At 39.7% G+C, this 18,911-nt stretch overlaps 1 protein-coding gene and 2 non-coding genes across 3 annotated transcripts; all 3 read left to right on the forward strand.

Moving 5' to 3' along the window:
- Positions 1–1,173: 1,173 nt before the first annotated feature.
- Positions 1,174–1,245, forward strand: trnap-agg (transfer RNA proline (anticodon AGG)). Its single transcript has one exon. It is a non-coding gene; the product is annotated as a tRNA-Pro (tRNA).
- Positions 1,246–2,704: 1,459 nt separating this feature from the next.
- trnap-cgg (transfer RNA proline (anticodon CGG)) lies at positions 2,705–2,776 on the forward strand. The gene has a single exon. It is a non-coding gene; the product is annotated as a tRNA-Pro (tRNA).
- A 2,531-nt stretch (positions 2,777–5,307) lies between these two features.
- LOC130222195 (gastrula zinc finger protein XlCGF49.1-like) lies at positions 5,308–18,207 on the forward strand. The gene is made up of 2 exons (XM_056454832.1): positions 5,308–5,443; positions 17,509–18,207. Exons 1-2 carry the CDS (start codon positions 5,359–5,361, stop codon positions 18,123–18,125), a joined length of 702 nt encoding a protein of 233 aa, XP_056310807.1. The 5' UTR covers positions 5,308–5,358; the 3' UTR covers positions 18,126–18,207.
- Positions 18,208–18,911: the final 704 nt, after the last annotated feature.

Genomic DNA, 18,911 nt, shown 5'->3' on the forward strand with positions numbered 1-18,911 from the left:
TAACATATTGAAGTGAGACCTTCAAAGACAACCCAGATGAGACTTGAACCCACAATCCCAAGCCCCGGAGGCTGATGGCTTATCCATTAGGCCACTGGGTCATTTCGCCAATCATTTGTCATGGATCTTTTGTATGCCTTCAACAAGATGCCAACGCATGGAAAACTGCACTTTAGGATCTCGATGCCAGTTTGCATTCCGTCAAATAAATTGTGTGCAACTAATGGACAAACATTTTCTTTGTGCAATCATACACTTTCGTGTCTCATTGGTCCCGGGGTATGGTTCTCGCGTATGGTGTGACTGGTCTTGAGTTTCAAATTCCAGACAAGGCCACTCTCATTAACTTGAAATCACAACCTTTCTGCAGCTATTTTCTTGTTTGCGTTTCATCATCATCCACCTAACATGAGACCATTAGTTGAAAGACACGGAGTACTTGAAGTCAAGATCTCCATTGCCAAAGATTATCGGAACCTTTTAAGTTTGTAACGTGACAGTGAGATTCAAGCAAGATTGGATGAATCTTATTTTAAGTGTGCAGCAAGTCTGAGAATTCGAAGCTAACTATTGTCCTCAGATCATCACGCCTAAGTTTTGAGAAAACAAGTCGGAATTGTTTCACAAAACTTAAATGTAACCCAAGAAAAACAACCCAGATGGGACTTGAATCCACAGTCCCCAGCTTTGAAGGCTGATGCCTTATCCATTAGGTCACTGGGTCAATACTAGCAATTGTCATATCTGTTGTATGGCTGGGGAAGTTCTTGTAACTCAGAAAACAGTACTTTAGGATCCCTATGCCATATTGCATTCAGACGATCTGGTGTGTACACCTAATGACAAAACAGCTTCTCTGAGGAGTTTTCCTTTGTCATGTCTTTTTGAACTAAGGGTTTGAACCTAGCTTTTTAAAGGTCACACTGGATTGTCTTGCACAGCCAACTTAAAAGGAACTGCATCAAAGATAACCCAGTTGCTACCTTAAACCCACAATCCCCAGCTTCGAAGGCTGGTGCCGTATCCATTACTCCACTGGGCTGTTTTTCACTGCCTGTGAACTGTAATTTGCCTCCAGGGAGTTGCTGACACACGTAAAAAAACAACATGAACAAAGAGTAGATTGGATCAGTCTCACAGAATTTTTTGTGGCACTGCAGACTGCTTCTACAGGGCTCGTTGGTCTAGGGGTATGATTCTCGCTTAGGGTGCGAGAGGTCCTGGGTTCAAATCCCGGACGAGCCCTTTGCCTGTCATAGAAAAAGCAGCGGTGCTGTCAATGGTGTTTCTATGTTAACTGTAGCAGCTTTTGCTGTGACGTTAGTTAATGAACATTTAGTGGACTTCTGATCTCAATCAGTCTAACATGTACACTTATTCAGACAAAAAAAGGAGCGGTAATGATTCGGTTCTTAGATTTGTTTATGGATCTCAAACAACCCACCAGCTTTATATGTAAGCACCGTTTTAATGACATGCAAACACATCTCAAGAAGGTTTTCCACAGCTAGCGTGTTTCATCCACAAACATTGCTAACATATTGAAGTGAGACCTTCAAAAACAACACAGGTGGGACTTGAACCCACAATCCCAAGCCCCGGAGGCTGATGGCTTATCCATTAGGCCACGGGGTCATTTCGCCAATCATTTGTCATGGATCTTTTGTATGCCTTCAACAAGATGCCAACGCATGGAAAACTGCACTTTAGGATCTCGATGCCAGTTTGCATTCCGTCAAATAAAATGTGTGCAACTAATGGACAAACATTTTCTTTGTGCAATCATACACTTTCGTGTCTCATTGGTCCCGGGGTATGGTTCTCGCGTATGGTGTGACAGGTCTTGAGTTTCAAATTCCAGACAAGGCCACTCTCATTAACTTGAAATCACAACCTTTCTGCAGCTATTTTCTTGTTTGCGTTTCATCATCATCCACCTAACATGAGACCATTAGTTGAAAGACACGGAGTACTTGAAGTCAAGATCTCCATTGCCAAAGATTAGCGGAACCTTTTAAGTTTGTAACGTGACAGTGAGATTGAAGCAAGATTGGATGAATCTTATTTGAAGTGCGCAGCAAGTCTGAGAATTCGAAGCTAACTATTGTCCTCAGATCATCACGCCAAAGTTTTGAGAAAACAAGTCGGAATTGTTTCACAAAACTTAAATGTAAATAAAGAAACACAACCCAGATGGGACTTGAATCCACAAACCCCAGCTTCGAAGGCTGATGCCTTATCCATTAGGCCACTGGGTCAATACTAGCAGTTGTCATATCTGTTGTATGGCTGAGGAAGTTCTTGTAACTCAGAAAACAGTACTTTAGGATCCCTATGCCATATTGCATTCAGCTATCTGGTGTGTACACCTAATGACAAAACAGCTTCTCTGAGGAGTTTTCCTTTGTCATGTTTTTTTGACCTAAGGGTTTGAACCTAGCGTTTTAAAGGTCACACTGGATTGTCTTGCACAGCCAACTTAAAAGGAACTGAATCATAGACAACCTAGTTGGTACCTTAAACCCACAATCCCCAGCTTCGAAGGCTGGTGTATCCATTACTCCACTGGGCTGTTTTTCACTGCCTGTGAACTGTAATATGCCTCCAGGGAGTTGCTGACACACGTAACAAAAACAACATGAACAAAGAGTAAATTGGATCAGTCTCACAGAATTTTTTGTGGCACTGCAGACTGTTTCTACAGGGCTCGTTGGTCTAGGGGTATGATTCTCGCTTCGGGTGCGAGAGGTCCTGGGTTCAAATCCCGGACGAGCCCTGTGCCTGTCATAGACAAAGCTGCAGAGCTGTGCTATCTGTAGTGCTTTTGCTGGGACTTTAGTTAATGAACATTTAGTGGAGTTCTGATCTAAATCAGTCTAACATGTACAATTATACAGACAAAAAAAGGAGCGGCAATGATTCGGTTCTTAGATTTGTTTATGGATCTTTTGTGTTTGTACACAGTCTCTTCTCTGTAGGCACCATGCAGGATTCAAAATGGCCTTTCGCGTTAGGTATCTCGTTACTCTTTTAGTCATAACAGGTAATATGCTTGGCAATGCAGGAAGTTAATGACATGCAAACCATCTCAAGAAGGTTTTCACAGCTACCATGTTTCATCCACCAAACATTGCTCCCATATTGAAGTGAGACCTTCAAAGACAACCCAGATAGGACTTGAACCTACAATCCCGAGCCCCGGAGGCTGATGCATTGTCCATTAGGCCACTGGGCCATTTTGCCAATCATTTGTCATGGATCTTTTATATGCCTTCAACAAGATGCCAACGCATGGAAAACTGCACTTTAGGATCTCGATGCCAGTTTGCATTCCGTCAAATAAGATGTGTATATGGCCACACTGGGCAAAGTATAGGTATACTCAGGCACAGAATCTGGGTCAGAAGTATGCCCTATGAGCATGCTCTGTGGGTATTTAGTAATTAACAAAATAGTTAGGTCTCACTAATACTAAGTTGAGTCCAGGCACAAAATGTGCCTATAAGGTCCCAATAATGCACTCATACAAAGTAGTGTGGTTATGAACATGGATGGCCATCGTGGCTTTAACACAAAACAAAACTAGTTCACATCTACTATGTAGCAAAAGTAGCACAATATTACTTCAACTGCATAATTACATATTTTGAACGCATAAAGTCAGTAATAAATGAAGCTATCTAAAAATATAAAGACAACATGGACTATTTTTCAAAGGTTCGGGACGACTGCTTTATTTTATAAAGATGCAGATATAAAAGTAACCTTGTAAATAATTATTCCTTTTTAATATGTTAACCTTTCCATTTGAATATGTTAAAATATAATTTATCCCAATGATGTGAAAGCTGCATTTGATGCATTTGTGTCCTACATGAAATCACTCTAATGATTTGGTGCTTTAAAACATTTTTATTTTATTAACCCAAAACTACTCATGCATTTTGACTGTTATTTTATGTTTTGTGTTACAATGTGAACGTCATCAATGTCACACACACACACACACACACATAAACTATTATCTTTCATTTCATGTGTTAAGTTTTTAGTTAAGATTCTCAACAGAAATTGCAAAAAAATGTCCGCAGATTCTGTCTGGGCCTAATTTTGAGGTAAAATCAGAAAGAAAAGAGAAACTGGTGTGTAAATTGAAAAGAATCACTTATGGATTCAAGCAGTCAGGCAGGAACTGGAACAAAATGTTGATTACTTGTGTGAAGACTTGTGTGTATGGCTTTTGTGCTTATGTAAACATATTCAAGGGCATGATGATGGGTAGCATTTTTATTATATGCAGTGGGCCGCTCTGGCTGAATTGTAATTTTTGTGTGAACTACCCCCTTATATGCTTCTTTAAGTAAAGGTAAAGGTAAAATAAAGTTATATATTATATTACAGATATTATTTGAAAAAATAAACCTTAGATAGGAAGTTGTGAAAATAGGAAGGAAGAGGTCACAATTACGAGGAGGAGATTTGGACTCATATTAATAGGAATTAATGTGTTTTTAGACATGCAAGTCATCATAGAGTGGATTAAAAATGTTTTTCAAAATTGTCTTAAAAATGTTAAAAGTTTTTGATCAGCTTCAAATACTGAATATCTGTGTGTGTGTGTGTGTGTGTGTGTGTGTGTGTGTGTGTGTGTGTGTGTGTGTGTGTGCGAGAGAGCAGATATAGTGGAAAGTGGAAAACGAGGGAAAAATTTTATCAATAAGTCATGACTAAAAGTAAGTGGCAAAAAAGCTTAAAAAAAGACTTTTATTTTGGCGTGGCGGTGTGACGTCATAAAGCTGCGCCGCTCCTCCACTGTGATTCCATGCTTTGATTCAACTGAAGAAAGGTTTGTTTTTAAAACTTTTACACATATATAAACTGATTGATTAAAGTTTCAGGTTTTTTCATCCTATGCTAAATTATGTACCTGTTGTTGAAAATAATATTTTAACCCTTTTTACAACGTAGTACTATTTTACTCACAGTAATGAGGGCTATTGTTTGAACAGAAATGTGTGTAATAAGTGTTTTAATGAAGGTTTAATTTATTAAATAGCCTAATGTCATTCCATTCTAAGTATACATCACTATATATATATATAAGAAATGGAGTAATACTAGTTTTAATCAGCTCATTTGTAGCTATTGTTTCTTGCTTGAACTTACTGGATTTCTTTTTGTTAATTACTCTCATATAAAGAAACTGTTGAAGCAAGTGTTGAAGAGAAGTTATTTTTTTCTGTTCATTGTTTTATTCATTTAACATTTTTTTTGTTTTGTTCATTTTAAACAGGATAAAGTGTCCAAACATAGAGAAAAACTCCTGCTGAAGCGACTGATCTCCACACTGTTATAAAGATGGCGTTTATTAAAGAGGAGAGTGAAGATGTGAAGATTGAAGAAACATTCAGAGTCAAACAGGAAGATCTGCAGGAACAAACAGGTTGGTTTTCATTCTAAAAGACAAACTCAGTCATGAGATCCTCATTCAGATATATTTTAATAAGAAGAATACTAAATTAAATCCATCTTGCAGCCCTGAGTGTGCTGCCTAGTTCTCCTAAATGCACATAAGCACTCATTGAAAGACAGGAATGAGCTTCTTTCCTGTTACTTGTTCTCATGTCTTTAGTCATTATTTTTATGTATTATTAGTCTCCCATTTTCTCTACCTTCTTAAGGTTATTGCTTTTTTTGATCTTCTACTGTTTGTTAAGCGTCCTTGAGCACTGGCGCTAAATAAAATAAATAAAAACAATAAATAAAAAAAGTTTAACTGAGCTGACAATATTTGACCTACAGTATTCTCACAGAAGATATCTGCTATTACAGTGATAGTGTTGGCTTAGTACTTTCCATTTGCATATGTCACGTTGATCACAATTCCCTTTTTTATCAACTTCTTTATGGGTTTAAACTTGTTTCTAGTAGTTGTTACTAGTTCTCACAGATAGTATCTGAGTTAGAATTACATCATTATTATAATAACTAATTACCAGGGCTATTGTATTTAAACAGGGTTTCAGTGGGGTCTTAAAATGTCTTAAATTCCAAAATCTAAATTTTAGGCCTTAAAAAGTCTTTTAACTTTTAAAACATTTGTTCATTTATTTTAATTAAATTTTTCAAAGAAAGTTTATGTTTGGAAAAGTGTATGGATACAAGTTTTTTATACAATATTTTAAATCCTTTGCTAAGAAATATCTAAAATATTGTAATTTTTTATCATTCATTTATTATTGTATTATTAAATGTATTAAATCACAATATTTTTTTGATAGGGCAAATAAAAATCTTTTCCATCTGGGGCATTTGAAAACTTCCTTTCCCTTTTATGAGTCTAAAATTTCATTCATAATTGTCTTGAAAATGTCATAAAATTCTTGCATTTTACTTGGTGAAACCTGCAGAAACCTGGTTTAAAGTATGTCAGAAAACGTGGATGCCCCCAATTTTAAATATGCTGAATGAAATGGACACTAAAGTAATTAATTATTATAAAACATTGTACAGTATTCTAAACTATATGATGTTGCTGTAGGACGACGTGAAACAAAACAAATTATAGTGGAACAATAACGTTTAGCATTGCACTGACTACAACTGGCCAACAAACTAGTCTAAATGACTTTTGCTGTTTAAGAAATGGATTACAGCATGCTGATGATATGCAAACATTTGAGTGTAAAGTTTGTCAGTATTGACCATATTCTTCATGTACCAGCAGGCGTTGCCATTGGAATCTTTTTTCCTGAATTTTATTTTTTTAATAATTAATTTTTGGATCCAAAATACAGTGTTATGCTGCTTAGGCATGAGACGATAACAGTTTTCAAGGTATACCACAGTTTGGAAAAGGAAAGGTTTTAAAACCTTGTATATCTAAGGTATATCTAAGTTTTTTTTAGGACAGTATCTCCAGCAGAAATAATATCTAAAAATGCAGTTTTAAATAGTAAAGAAACAAATGAAGACAGCAGAAGTCAATGATTAATTTGAATGATTTAACCTGATCACCATGCCTAATGCTGCTTGATGTTGCAAAGTCAAATTTTCACATTTTTTTATTTTTCTAGGTATGTATAGTCATGAACACACTTGTTTGTAGAGCAAGTAGTGTGACCGTTCTCTGCCGTTTATAACTCCTGGTAATTTCTCCAATTGTCAACTGAACTGGAAGTGCTAAAACAATAGCATATGAGATCAGGTTACTATAACATGTTTGACAGTTGTCGCTGTTTGTCATTGTACTCTGGTTCAGCAGGTCACTTTTTTAAATGGCATTTCTGCATCTTATCAGGTAAATAAAATGTCATCACGTAGGTCTTCAGCTAAGCCTCAGGACATGCACAAAGGCAAGAAAACAAAGACAAAAGTAAAAATGAATGAAAACAAAGTAGCAAAGTATGTCATCTTGCCGTCCTCATCACTCCAGTTTACAGCAAACATGGCATTAAGCATTTACATAAGTTCATTTATTCATTTTCCTTTGGCTTAGTCCCTTTATTCCTCAGGGGTCACCACAGCGGAATAAACCACCAACTTATCCAGCATATGTTTTAAACCACAGTTGCCCTTCCAGCTGCAACTCAGTACTGGGAAACATTTGCATAATTTATATACAATAATGCAAACTCACAAATACAAGCATGACTCATGCGTACTTGCTGTAAACATGCAGAATCTGTCTCAATCAGGCCTTTCAAGCAAGTTACAAATGTTTAAATCCAGTGGAAGATACAAATGAGGGAACACAACACGAGTAATCTAGAGCGAGTGCATTTGATCATTTGCATTTAAAGCCACAGGCACAAAAAGAACTTAGTTTTTCTCTGACCCCCAAAATTAAATCTTCTGCAAGGTACAGTACAGACCAAAAGTTTGGACACACTTTCTCATTCAAAGAGTTTTCTTTATTTTCATGACTATGAACATTGTAGATTCACACTGAAGGCATTAATACTATGAATTAACACATGTGGAAATGTATACGTAAGAAAAAAAATGTGGGAAACAACTGAAAATGTGTCATGTTCTAGGTTCTTCAAAATAGCCACCTTTTGCTTTAATTACTGCTTTGCACACTCTTTCTATTCATGCCTAGGCATTCTTTTGATGAGCTTCAAGAGGTAGTCACCTGAAATGGTTTTCATTTCACAGGTGTGCCCTGTCAGGTTTAATTAGTGGGATTTCTTGCCTTATAAATGAGGTTGGAACCATCAGTTGTGTTGTGCAGAAGTCAGGTGGATATACGGCTGATAGTCCCACTGAACAGACTGTTAAAATTTGTATTATGGCAAGAAAAAAGCAGCTAAGTAAAGAAAAAGCGAGTAGCCATCATTAATTACTTTAAGAAATGAAGGTCAGTCAGTCTGAAAAATTGGGAAAACTTTGAAAGTGTCCCAAAGTGCAGTCACAAAAACCATCAAGCGCTACAAAGAATCTGGCTCCCATATGGACCGCCCCAGGTTGGAAGACCAAGAGTCACCTCTGCTGCGGAGGACAAGTTCATCCGAGTCACCAGCATTAGAAATTGCAAGTTAACAGCAGCTCCGATTAGAGACCAGGGAGTATATTCCAGAAAGCTGGGTTAACTTACCATCTGCTAAACCCTGAACTCTTGGTTGATTAACCCAAAACCTGCATGGCTCTTACCTGAAGGCATTTTCAAGTCACGGTGAGAAAAAAGGGCAAAGCACTTTACAGAGGCTGAGGTTTTAATCACAGATTACACATCTGCATCAATGAAAAAAGAAATATATGATAAGAAATGGATAAGAAAAGAAAAAATAAGAAAATTTGTTAGTTTATTAAATTACACATGCCACCCTACCTTTTATTGTAATGGAAAAATTTTACTTCTCTTTAACATCATTTTTGAATATGTTATGTAATCATTCATGCATTTAATTTTCCTGCCATTCATTTCTTAAGGCCACAATACAAATGATAATTGACTAGTGTAAACGGCTTATAGAAATTGTAATCCTTCTGGAGCTCTGAGAACTCTGTCCAAAGTCATAATTAAACAGAAACATTCTCTGAAAAGGTAATATTTGATTAATGGAGCTGTATTAAACACTCTAGAATATACTTTCTGTCATGCAGCTAATAGAAAGGAGACTGGGGCCTGTCTAACTGTGGGCCACCAGTTTGAGGAGCTGCTCTGTCCTCTAATAAAGGCTCATCAGTGGTTGAGTTATTTGACTTAAACCACACAATCTGTCACAGTTGTAAGTGATTGTTGTCAGGTAGCTTAAGGTTTTTTAATGCTTTTTGTTGTGAATGCAGTGAGCGACGTATTTGAGGGGGTGAGTTGTGCACGACATACCTGAAGAGCGGTGGCCGTGAGTTGTGCGCAACGTACCTGAAGAGCGGTGGGGGTGAGTTGCGCGCAACGTACCTGAAGAGCGGTGGGGGTGAGTTGCGCGCGACGTACCTGAAGAGCGGTGGGGGTGAGTTGCGCGCAACGTACCTGAAGAGCGGTGGGGGTGAGTTGCGCGCGACGTACCTGAAGAGCGGTGGGGGTGAGTTGCGCGCGACGTACCTGAAGAGCGGTGGGGGTGAGTTGCGCGCGACGTACCTGAAGAGCGGTGGGGGTGAGTTGCGTGTGACATAACTGAAGAGCAGTGGGATTGAGTTGCCGCGACATACCTGAAGACCTGGGAGGGATGCGGTGGAGAGCGGTGTGCAATGTGTTTAAGGACCAGGTGGGAGATGCGCGATTTCTGGGAGATTATCATTCATTTTGCGTGCTTCCGGGAGTCTATGCATTTGCGGGATACTCCCGGAACTTCCAAGAGACTTGGGATGTCTGCATGAGCATCACCGTAAGGTGAGAAATGTATACTCGCTTAAAACAGTTGGGTTAATAATAATGTGGCACCGACCATCTGTTGGGTTATTTTAACCCAATCAATTGGGTTGATAAGTTTAACCCAACAATTTGGGTTACAAAAATAACTAATTTGTTGGGTTATTTTTTGCCAAAAAGTGGCTTAACCACTATATAATAATAAAAAACTTGTATTATTAATATTATTATTATAGTAGTAGTAATAGTAGTAGTAGTAGTATTCATCTTTATATGTAAATAAAAAATACACAGCTTTTAATACATTGGCTAAGCTTTTTTAAATCCATGAATTTAGTGCCACTCCTTCCACATAAACAAATGCCTGAGAGCAGTTTAGTTCATCCCCAAGCAGCAGGACATAAGGGTTCTGTCTCTGTTGCTCCTTCTTCTCTAAGTACTGACGAAATACAAGTATACACACATGAATTAAATAATGTCCAACATTTATTGTCATAAATAATGCACCTAGAGGTAAAAAATCAACAAATTCTTGTTTTGCCTCCTGGTATGAGGGCCGAACCATCTTGCTGCACAATCTGTATGTAAAAAATGATAGCTGGCTGAGTTGTTAAAGCACCCTCTCCAAGGCTGTCTTTATGACGAACAGAAGAAATCACAATAATTAAACTCAAAACAAGCCCCTCATATCAAAGGTGAAATGCTACAAATTGGGATTAAAACAGAGCTGTTATGCAGGATTGTCTCACCAGATTAAATGTTTGTTTGAACTGGTAGATCCAAGGCTCTCTTCTTCTTTTTTTTTTTTTTTTTTTTTTTTGCAATATGAGAGAAACCGCAGTGATGCATCTCCCCAAATCTTAAAAAGTTTCTTTGGTGCGTGGGTATAAAATACCTGTCCTGAGCAATCTAAAAATAAATAAACAAAAACAGCACTTAAATCCATTCCATACAAACAGTACACTGGATTTATTAAAGGATATTTTACACAAAATTGGAAATTCTGTCATCGGCAATTCACCCTCCTCTTGTTCTAAATTCAATTGACCTTTATTTGTATAGCGCTTATACAATGTAAATTGTGTCAAAGCAGCTTCACATAAAAGGTCATAGTAAATTGGAACAGTGTAGTTCAGCTTGTAGTGTTTAAGTTCAGTTCAGTTTAGATCAGTTCAGTGTGATTTAATAATCACTACTGAGAGTCCAAACACTGAAGAGCAAATCCAACGATGTGCAGCTCTATAAATCCCGAACCATGCAAGCTAGTGGCGACAGCGGAGAGGGAAAAAACTTCACTAATGGCGGAAGTGAAGAAAAAAAACCTTGAGAAAAACCAGACTCAGTTGGGCACGATCATTTTAATTTCTCCGCTGGCCAAACGTCTTGTGCAGAGCTGCAGTCTCAGTGGCGGAGGCTGGAATCTCTCCTCAGATGAACACAAAACATATTTTGAACAATACAGGTAACTAAACCATTCTTGGTCCACAGTGAAATTCCATAGCATTTTTTATCTGTTGAAGTCAGTGGGGACTATCAAGTTTTTGATTTGCTTTGTCCTTTAAAGTTATCATTTGTGGTCAGCAGAAATAAATAAAATAAATAAATCAAAAACCATTAATAAAGGGCGCTCGCACTCACCATCACTAATGCTCTTATTAAGATGCCTCGTTTGGATAGCAGCCACAAAACAATTCATTATAACTGCTGAACATGTACCAGGTTGCAAAAAAATTAATTGCTGACTCCACCCTTTATATCACCTCAGAGAAGCTTCTATTTCTCTAATCCTTCAAGCAGTCGCCCCTAGAACTCTCCAGTCATATCTCACTGCATGGAGCTCTTTCAAACACTTTTTACTCTCTGTATAAAACACCCTTTCCCGACTTTTCCCTCCTCTCTATCACCTCATTCATTGCACATTTACACATTTCAAAAGATATACAAGCTAGTTCAATTCGAAGCTACCTGAGTGGGATAAAATTTTTTCACAAATTGATACACGGGTCTCCTTCAGGTGCCATTACAAATTCTCAAACCACCCTCCTTATCAATGGCATACAAAAAACCCACTCCCCCACCCCCCCCACCCCCCCGCCCAGCCCCCACGCCAGACAACCCATTACACTCCACATATTTCCACACATACAGCCCGCACACTCGATGCCATGTTCACACTAGCTTATTTTGTGTTTCAAACTAAAGATAACATCTAATTTCAATCCCACAATCCACCCCACCATATCTGATCTAACCTTGCTGGATAAAGAAACTCTATCTTTCAATAATAAGCAAAGCAAAACAGATCAGCTATACAAAGAACAATCTAATTTCATTTTTGACATCCCCTCGCCCACACACCCATTCCAAACCCTCTTAGCATTCCTGCACTACAAGAGAGCCCAAGAACATAACCCCCTCGCCTCCCTTTTTACTGACGAGGCTAACCGTCCAGTAACACGTTTTTGGTTTCAAAACCACCTAAAAGAAGTTCTCTGCATTTCAGGCTTCCCCCACCCCGAACCAATCTCTACACACTCATTCAGGATAGGAGCAGCCTCTACAGCAGCCCACAACGGCCTCTCCCAACAACAGATACAAACTCTCGGATGTTGGTCCTCTAACGCCTTCAAATCATACATTCGCCTCAGCCAATATCACCTCAGACAAGCCCAGCTGATTCTAGGTAGCCAACACCAACACTCATGAGTTTCTAAGCAGCAGTTCTCCCTAATTTTCACCCTACTAGCATAGGACTCCTTTTACTATCTTCCCCTTTTTCTCTTCCTCTTAATTTCACTTACCTCCATTTATTAAAAAAAAATAAAAAATTTTCACCATCATCACACTCCCCGCAATAATTCAACCGCAAAGGCTTAGCAGGGACACATATTGCTTCCATACTGACCACCATTTAATTGCATTACATAGTAGCAGTAACAATGCTCTAGAAGCTCTACTGAGCTATACTCAACCTTTGCACTATGTACTGGTTTGCCTTTATTTAATTACCCTAATTAAACAAAGATAAACCAGGATCCTCCCTTCGCAATACTTCTTAGCTAGAGTTTAGTTAATGGATCGTCTTTATAATGTTTTTGAAAAAATAATAAATTAGATTCATACTTTACCACACAGGGTAACTTGATGGGTTCTGGAAAATGAAGTCAATGTCCACTCCAGTGAAAAAAATGTAATAAAATACACTTTTATTCATAAAATAAAATCCAGTGAAAAAGTAGAATAAACAAAAGACAAATAACAGAAACAAAATCCTTACTTTGTCCTCCGTTGAGGATAAAGGGCAACCACCCTCATTATAGAGAAGTCAGAAAGCGCAAATCTGATCAGTATGGCTGCACTTTTATACTTCCAAAATCAGGTCATGCACATAATTACACCTCATATATCAGTGAGGACTTGACATATTGAATTATGCTCAGAGATACAAGTACCTATACACCATTTGGGTCTTACCTATTACATTAAAGAACAGATTATAAATCACTAAGGACCAACTGTATAATGTGGTCTGACCACTCAGTCAAGAGTTCTAATAGTCAGCTAAACTTATAGGTCATGTCTTATGTGAACAAATGTATAGTTGTTCCCAGGTACATTTAAGAACAAGAATCAACATACAAACAATTACATGCTCATTATTTAGACAGTTTTAAGCCATTAAACGCTACCCAAGGTACCGGTGCCTACAGAGGGTACCGGCATCCATGACCAAAGAGTATCATGGCTTTGTGGCCAGGGAGTTCCCCATCCCATGGACAGAGAGTCTCAGGCCTTCATGGTCAGCTGCGCTAGCTGTTTGCACTCAAAGGAGAGGAGGTCAGAGGAAGGTAAGAGCAGATGAGGGTCAGAGAAAGGTAACTCTCTCTCCTTCATCATTCATTAGTCTTGTGTGCCCTCTGCTGGTTACGTTGTGCTCTTTGCTTACACTTTCAGATAAAGTTGAGCTCTGAAGTATCGGAATGTCAGTATAGGAGAGGTTTACTTTTGTATCTTCCTCGTCTCACATTAATAATGGCACCATTCATCACAACTACTACACCAATGTTGTAGCTTTAGCTGAGCTCATACCCACATTACTATTGACCGGAACCAATGTTCCTGCGGGATTCCACACAAGTCTCTAATCTGCTAATTTTTCACTCAATCATTGCACCACTGCAGCAACAGTGTCAGTCTAGCTGAGCTCCTATCCACTTCCATCATAACATTTCCGTAAGAGCACACATAACACTCCAGACACTGACTACCAATGCACCTCTGCAGCTGCAGAGTCACTCTGCTGAGTCTCATTCCCCCTCTGCAACACAGCCGCAACAGTAACGCTCTGCTTGAGTTCACATACACTTCCATTTAGTCATTTACTACTGACACACTCCCCAGCACTTCCACAGCAGTTAAAACGTCTCTCCAGAGGTGTACTTTCCTTCCAATACTGACTTCCATTGCATCTCTGCAATCGCAGAGACGCTCCGCTGAACTTCATTGCCCTCTACACCACTGCTGCAGCAGTGATGCTCTGCTGAGCTCATATACACTTCCATTTAGCCATTCACTACTGATACACTCCCCAGCACTGCCAAAGCAGTTAAAACGTCTCTGCGAAGGCAAATTTCCCTTCCAATATTGACTTCCATTTCACCTCTGCAGCAGAGGCGCTCCGCTGAGCTTCATTCCCCTCTGCACGACTGTCGCAGCAGTGACGCTCTGCCTGACCTCTGATACACTTCCAAATTTTCATTTTCACTGATACTCTACTCTGCTCTGCCACAGTAGTTTAAATGCCTCTGTGCATGCATAGTTACTCTTCAATAATTCCATGATACTAACACTCACCGCACATGTGCAGCAGCAGAGACACTCTGCTGAACTTCATAGCTACATTTCACCACTGCCATAGTAAGCCTCTCTAACAGAGCTCACGCCTACATGCTTCAAGTCATTACATTTACCTCACTCTCCAGCCCGGTCCATGCAATTAACACTGCCCCGGGAGCACATATAGTTGTACATATTCCGTCAGTCAGTACACCACTCAGGTAGCAACTCTTATCTCTCCATTTATACCCGCACTGGCCCCGTTTTTGATCCTACAAGCTATTCAAGTACAATTTTAACACCTTTTTATACCAGCAGCCAGGTATTGCGTTGATCTTCATTGCCTTTTAGGGGGTTCTTAAAAATACGCAGTTGCTGTCCCGTGCAGAGCATTTTGGGGAGTTCTCGAGACCTACCGGAGCTCAGAGCTCCCCTGTCGCCCTGCAAACAGGAGGGATCCCAGGGCTCAAGGACCTTTTAAGTTCAGGGCTCTCTCCCGGGACAGCGTGCCAAACTTGCTTATAATCAATCATCAGCTAAGTGTGAACTCTTGAAGTGAAGTTTATTTATAAACTAATTTTGAGAGGATCACGTGATTAAGATTGAACATGGCTGGTTCTGCATTAGCTACGTATCATCCGCCAATCAAACGATTCCTAACCCAATATAAAGAGCCAAGGTTTCTCACTATAGTCATCTTCGATTTGAAGAATACCCCTTTCCAACCCTACTCCTCCACCTTTCTCTTCATAGGGTGGCACAGTGGCCCAGTGATTAACACTGTTGCCTCACAGCAAGAACGTCACCGGCTCTAGTCCTTTAACAGGCCGGCTGTCATTTCTGTGCAGAGTTGGCATGTTCTTCCCGTGTTTGTGTGGGTTTCCTCCAGGTTCTCCGGTTTCCTCCCACATTCCAAAAACATGCACTACAAGTTAAAGAGCCCATATTATAGATGAAATAGGGTCATATTTAGGTTGTAAGGGTCTCCAACAACAGTCTAATAAGCATGCAAGGTCAAACAACACTTTGATGGTCTTATAATATGCATTTATTTTTACCTAGTTATCCCAGCGACTCCCATATGAATCGTTCAGCGATTCATTTGTACCCAAACCCGTCCTCAGCGCGAAGCTAATCTGCGCTGATTGGACCAATGACAGGCTGCTGCGATTGGTCGACGACACTGACAGGCTTCAGGGCGAGACAGAGTGAAATGCCCAGCAGATTATCAACAATATAAAAGTAGTCACAGTGTACACACGCTTCATAGTGGATTTTGGCTGCCAGTGGGTGAATGTAAATACAGACGATGGACTAGAAAATACTGACGACTAACTATTTTATCAAGCAAAAAGTCCAAGAACTGGCGAGGATATGTCCTAGCAGTCTACTTGCTCTTTTTACACACACGCACACACAGGGCCGGCGCGTCCAGAATAGAGACGGCGCGGCGGCGACACCTCCCTCCCCCTCCGCGTCCTCAGTTACATCCGCGATTACAACCCTAAGATTTCACCCGCGACACCCCCCCCCCGGTCCTCATTTTACAAACGGGTCCCTTTGATCACCCTTTGCCTAGAGCTTTACCCTATTCAGAGACACACACACACACACACACACACACACATCAACCTCCTAAGAGGAGACACTCACACAAACGACCGTCCTCAGAGGAGCCACACACACACACATTACACACACACACATAGCTGACTATCCATAAACAAAGCGGCACGCGTCGCGTTTTCAACGTAGCTTTACACGCGATATGAGAATATAAAGAGTTAACCTGATACAGCACACGCGGTTACAAGTAACAAAACACAACTAAATGCATAATTTGCAAGCTAGAGTAAACGAGGCAACAATTTTAATCGCATGTACTTACACTGGTGAAATGGGGGAAGAAACTGATTCATGATCCACTGATCCTTGTTCTGACAGTCTTTACCGATCCTTCCTTTAACAAACTGATGAAGTCTTCTTTGTAAGCAGGTAGTTTCCAGAGGCTCTCGATCTGCTCAAGGCTAGGCTATATGCTAAGGTTTCATCTTTGGGTGAACTGTCAATAATCTCCATCTGCACAGCGTGACTTCATTCTACCGGTGTCTGTGTGTGTCTCTGTGTGTGTGACTTTTTTCTGTTAGTGGGCGGGGCCGCAGGTTTCAAATCTCCCGGGCTTGCGCGTGCAACTACTTGTGTTTCGTAGCTGCGTCATCGCGAAACACCTAATAACTCGTTATCAAGACGACTCGTTTGAAGCACTATGAGTCGACTCTTTTATAGATGAATCAATAGTTTTAAACACTGTAAACTTACAGATTTAAGCCTTAGCTGGATATTTCACTTCACTTAGAGCTGTGTGACACACTACATGGAAGGGCATTTTCAAAAAGCCATAATATGGGCTCTTTAATTGATCAATCTAAATTTAGCACTACAGTCAAACTTACATCCAGCATATATCTTTATAACAATAATTTTCCGTCATCAGCTCTTATCAAAAATGGGGGAGTTCTCGAGACCTACCTGAGCTCAGAGCTCCCCTCTCGCCCTGCAAATGGGAGGGAGCCCAGGGCTCAAGGACCTTTTGAGCTCAGGGCTCTCTCCAGGGACAGAATGCCAAACTTGTTTATAATCAATCATGAGCTAAGTGTGAACTCATGAAAGATGAATTGAATCTGCTTAAATGTGTACACGTTAATGGACTGAACAAAATATGATCTGATTTATTTTGCATGTAATGTGCATCAAAATTACAGTGTGTGTAGCCAATGTTTCCAGTGTCTTTTCACTTTTCAGCTTTTGATGAGTTTTTAAGACTTAATGAAAACTAATGTTTTATTTATTTATTTCAGACCTAATTGAAGAGAATGAGGGGAGTAAAGAGGAGGAACATCATGTCAAAATTGAGGAAAAAACTAATTTACAGACTGATAGTATTTTGAAAAGGAGAGACAAGAATCGTTTCACCTGCACTCAGTGTGGAAGGAGTTTTGGAAGAAAAGACAATCTTAAGATTCACATGATGATCCACACTGGAGAGAAACCATTCACATGCACTCTGTGTGGAAAAGGTTTCAGCCAATTATCATCCCTTAATCAACACATGATGGGCCACACAGGAGCGAAACCATTCACTTGCACTCAGTGTGGGAGAAGTTTCAACCAATCATCAGACCTTAATAAACACTTGAAGACCCACACTGGAGAGAAACCATTCACTTGCACTCAGTGTGGGAGGGGTTTCAGCCAATCATCATCCCTTAATCAACACATGAGGATCCACACTGGAGAGAAACCATTCACTTGCACTCAGTGTGGGAGAAGTTTCAGCCAATCATCATCCCTTAATCAACACATAAGGATCCACACTGGAGAGAAACCATTCACATGCACTCAGTGTGGGAAGAGTTTCAACCGATCAGCAAACCTTAATAAACACAAAAAGATCCACACTGGTGTGAATATATGAGCTCCAAAATTGAAACTGCACCAGACAACTCACACTGGAGAGACAGTACACTGTGACAAAAGGTTTATTCAGTTAACACATCTGAAAACACAAAAAAGGATCTATACTGGAGAGAAACCGTACAGATCTGATCAGTGTCTACAGAGTTTCGCCCATTCGGCACAGCTTAAGAAACACATGGACAAAAAGTTGCACACATGACATGAATGCAGCAAAACACTTTCTTATGTTCACAGGATGTTTCATGTCTGAATAATGTTAGAAAAGGCTGAGTGACGGTATACTGTTTTCCAGCAGTCCTACACTGCAGTAGGTGGGGTTGTAAATTTGTTGCGCTCCTTGCGTTTACCATAAACACAATGGTGGCGGCTGAGAGAACAGTTTCAAAAACATCTGGCAAACAGCACCACAGTGCAGATACATCTGTACTCTACTCTCCAGTGTATTCATGTAGCTGGTGTTGTTCTGACTCCTAGAATGAGAAACAAATCACTGGGAAGACACTGCATTATCAAAGAAGGTGGAGCTCCAGGATGGTTAGTTTGCAATATACCAGGGCCTCAAGTTTAGAAAGCCCATTTAATTGCCCTGTGTTGCAGCTTTTATTAGTAAAGTTTCTTTACTTTTAGGTTCAAGATTCTTTTTAGTGTACTACATATACTTTTTTGAGTAGAATACAAACTTGATGAATATTTTATGATTTAGGCAGAGTGACAGGTATTAAGTTTTACAATATTAATACACTGTGATGATCCCAAGACTCCAGATTGGAGTATGTGGTAAATC

The sequence above is a fragment of the Danio aesculapii genome, chromosome 4 (genome assembly GCF_903798145.1).
Source record: "Danio aesculapii chromosome 4, fDanAes4.1, whole genome shotgun sequence".
NCBI lineage: Eukaryota > Metazoa > Chordata > Actinopteri > Cypriniformes > Danionidae > Danio > Danio aesculapii.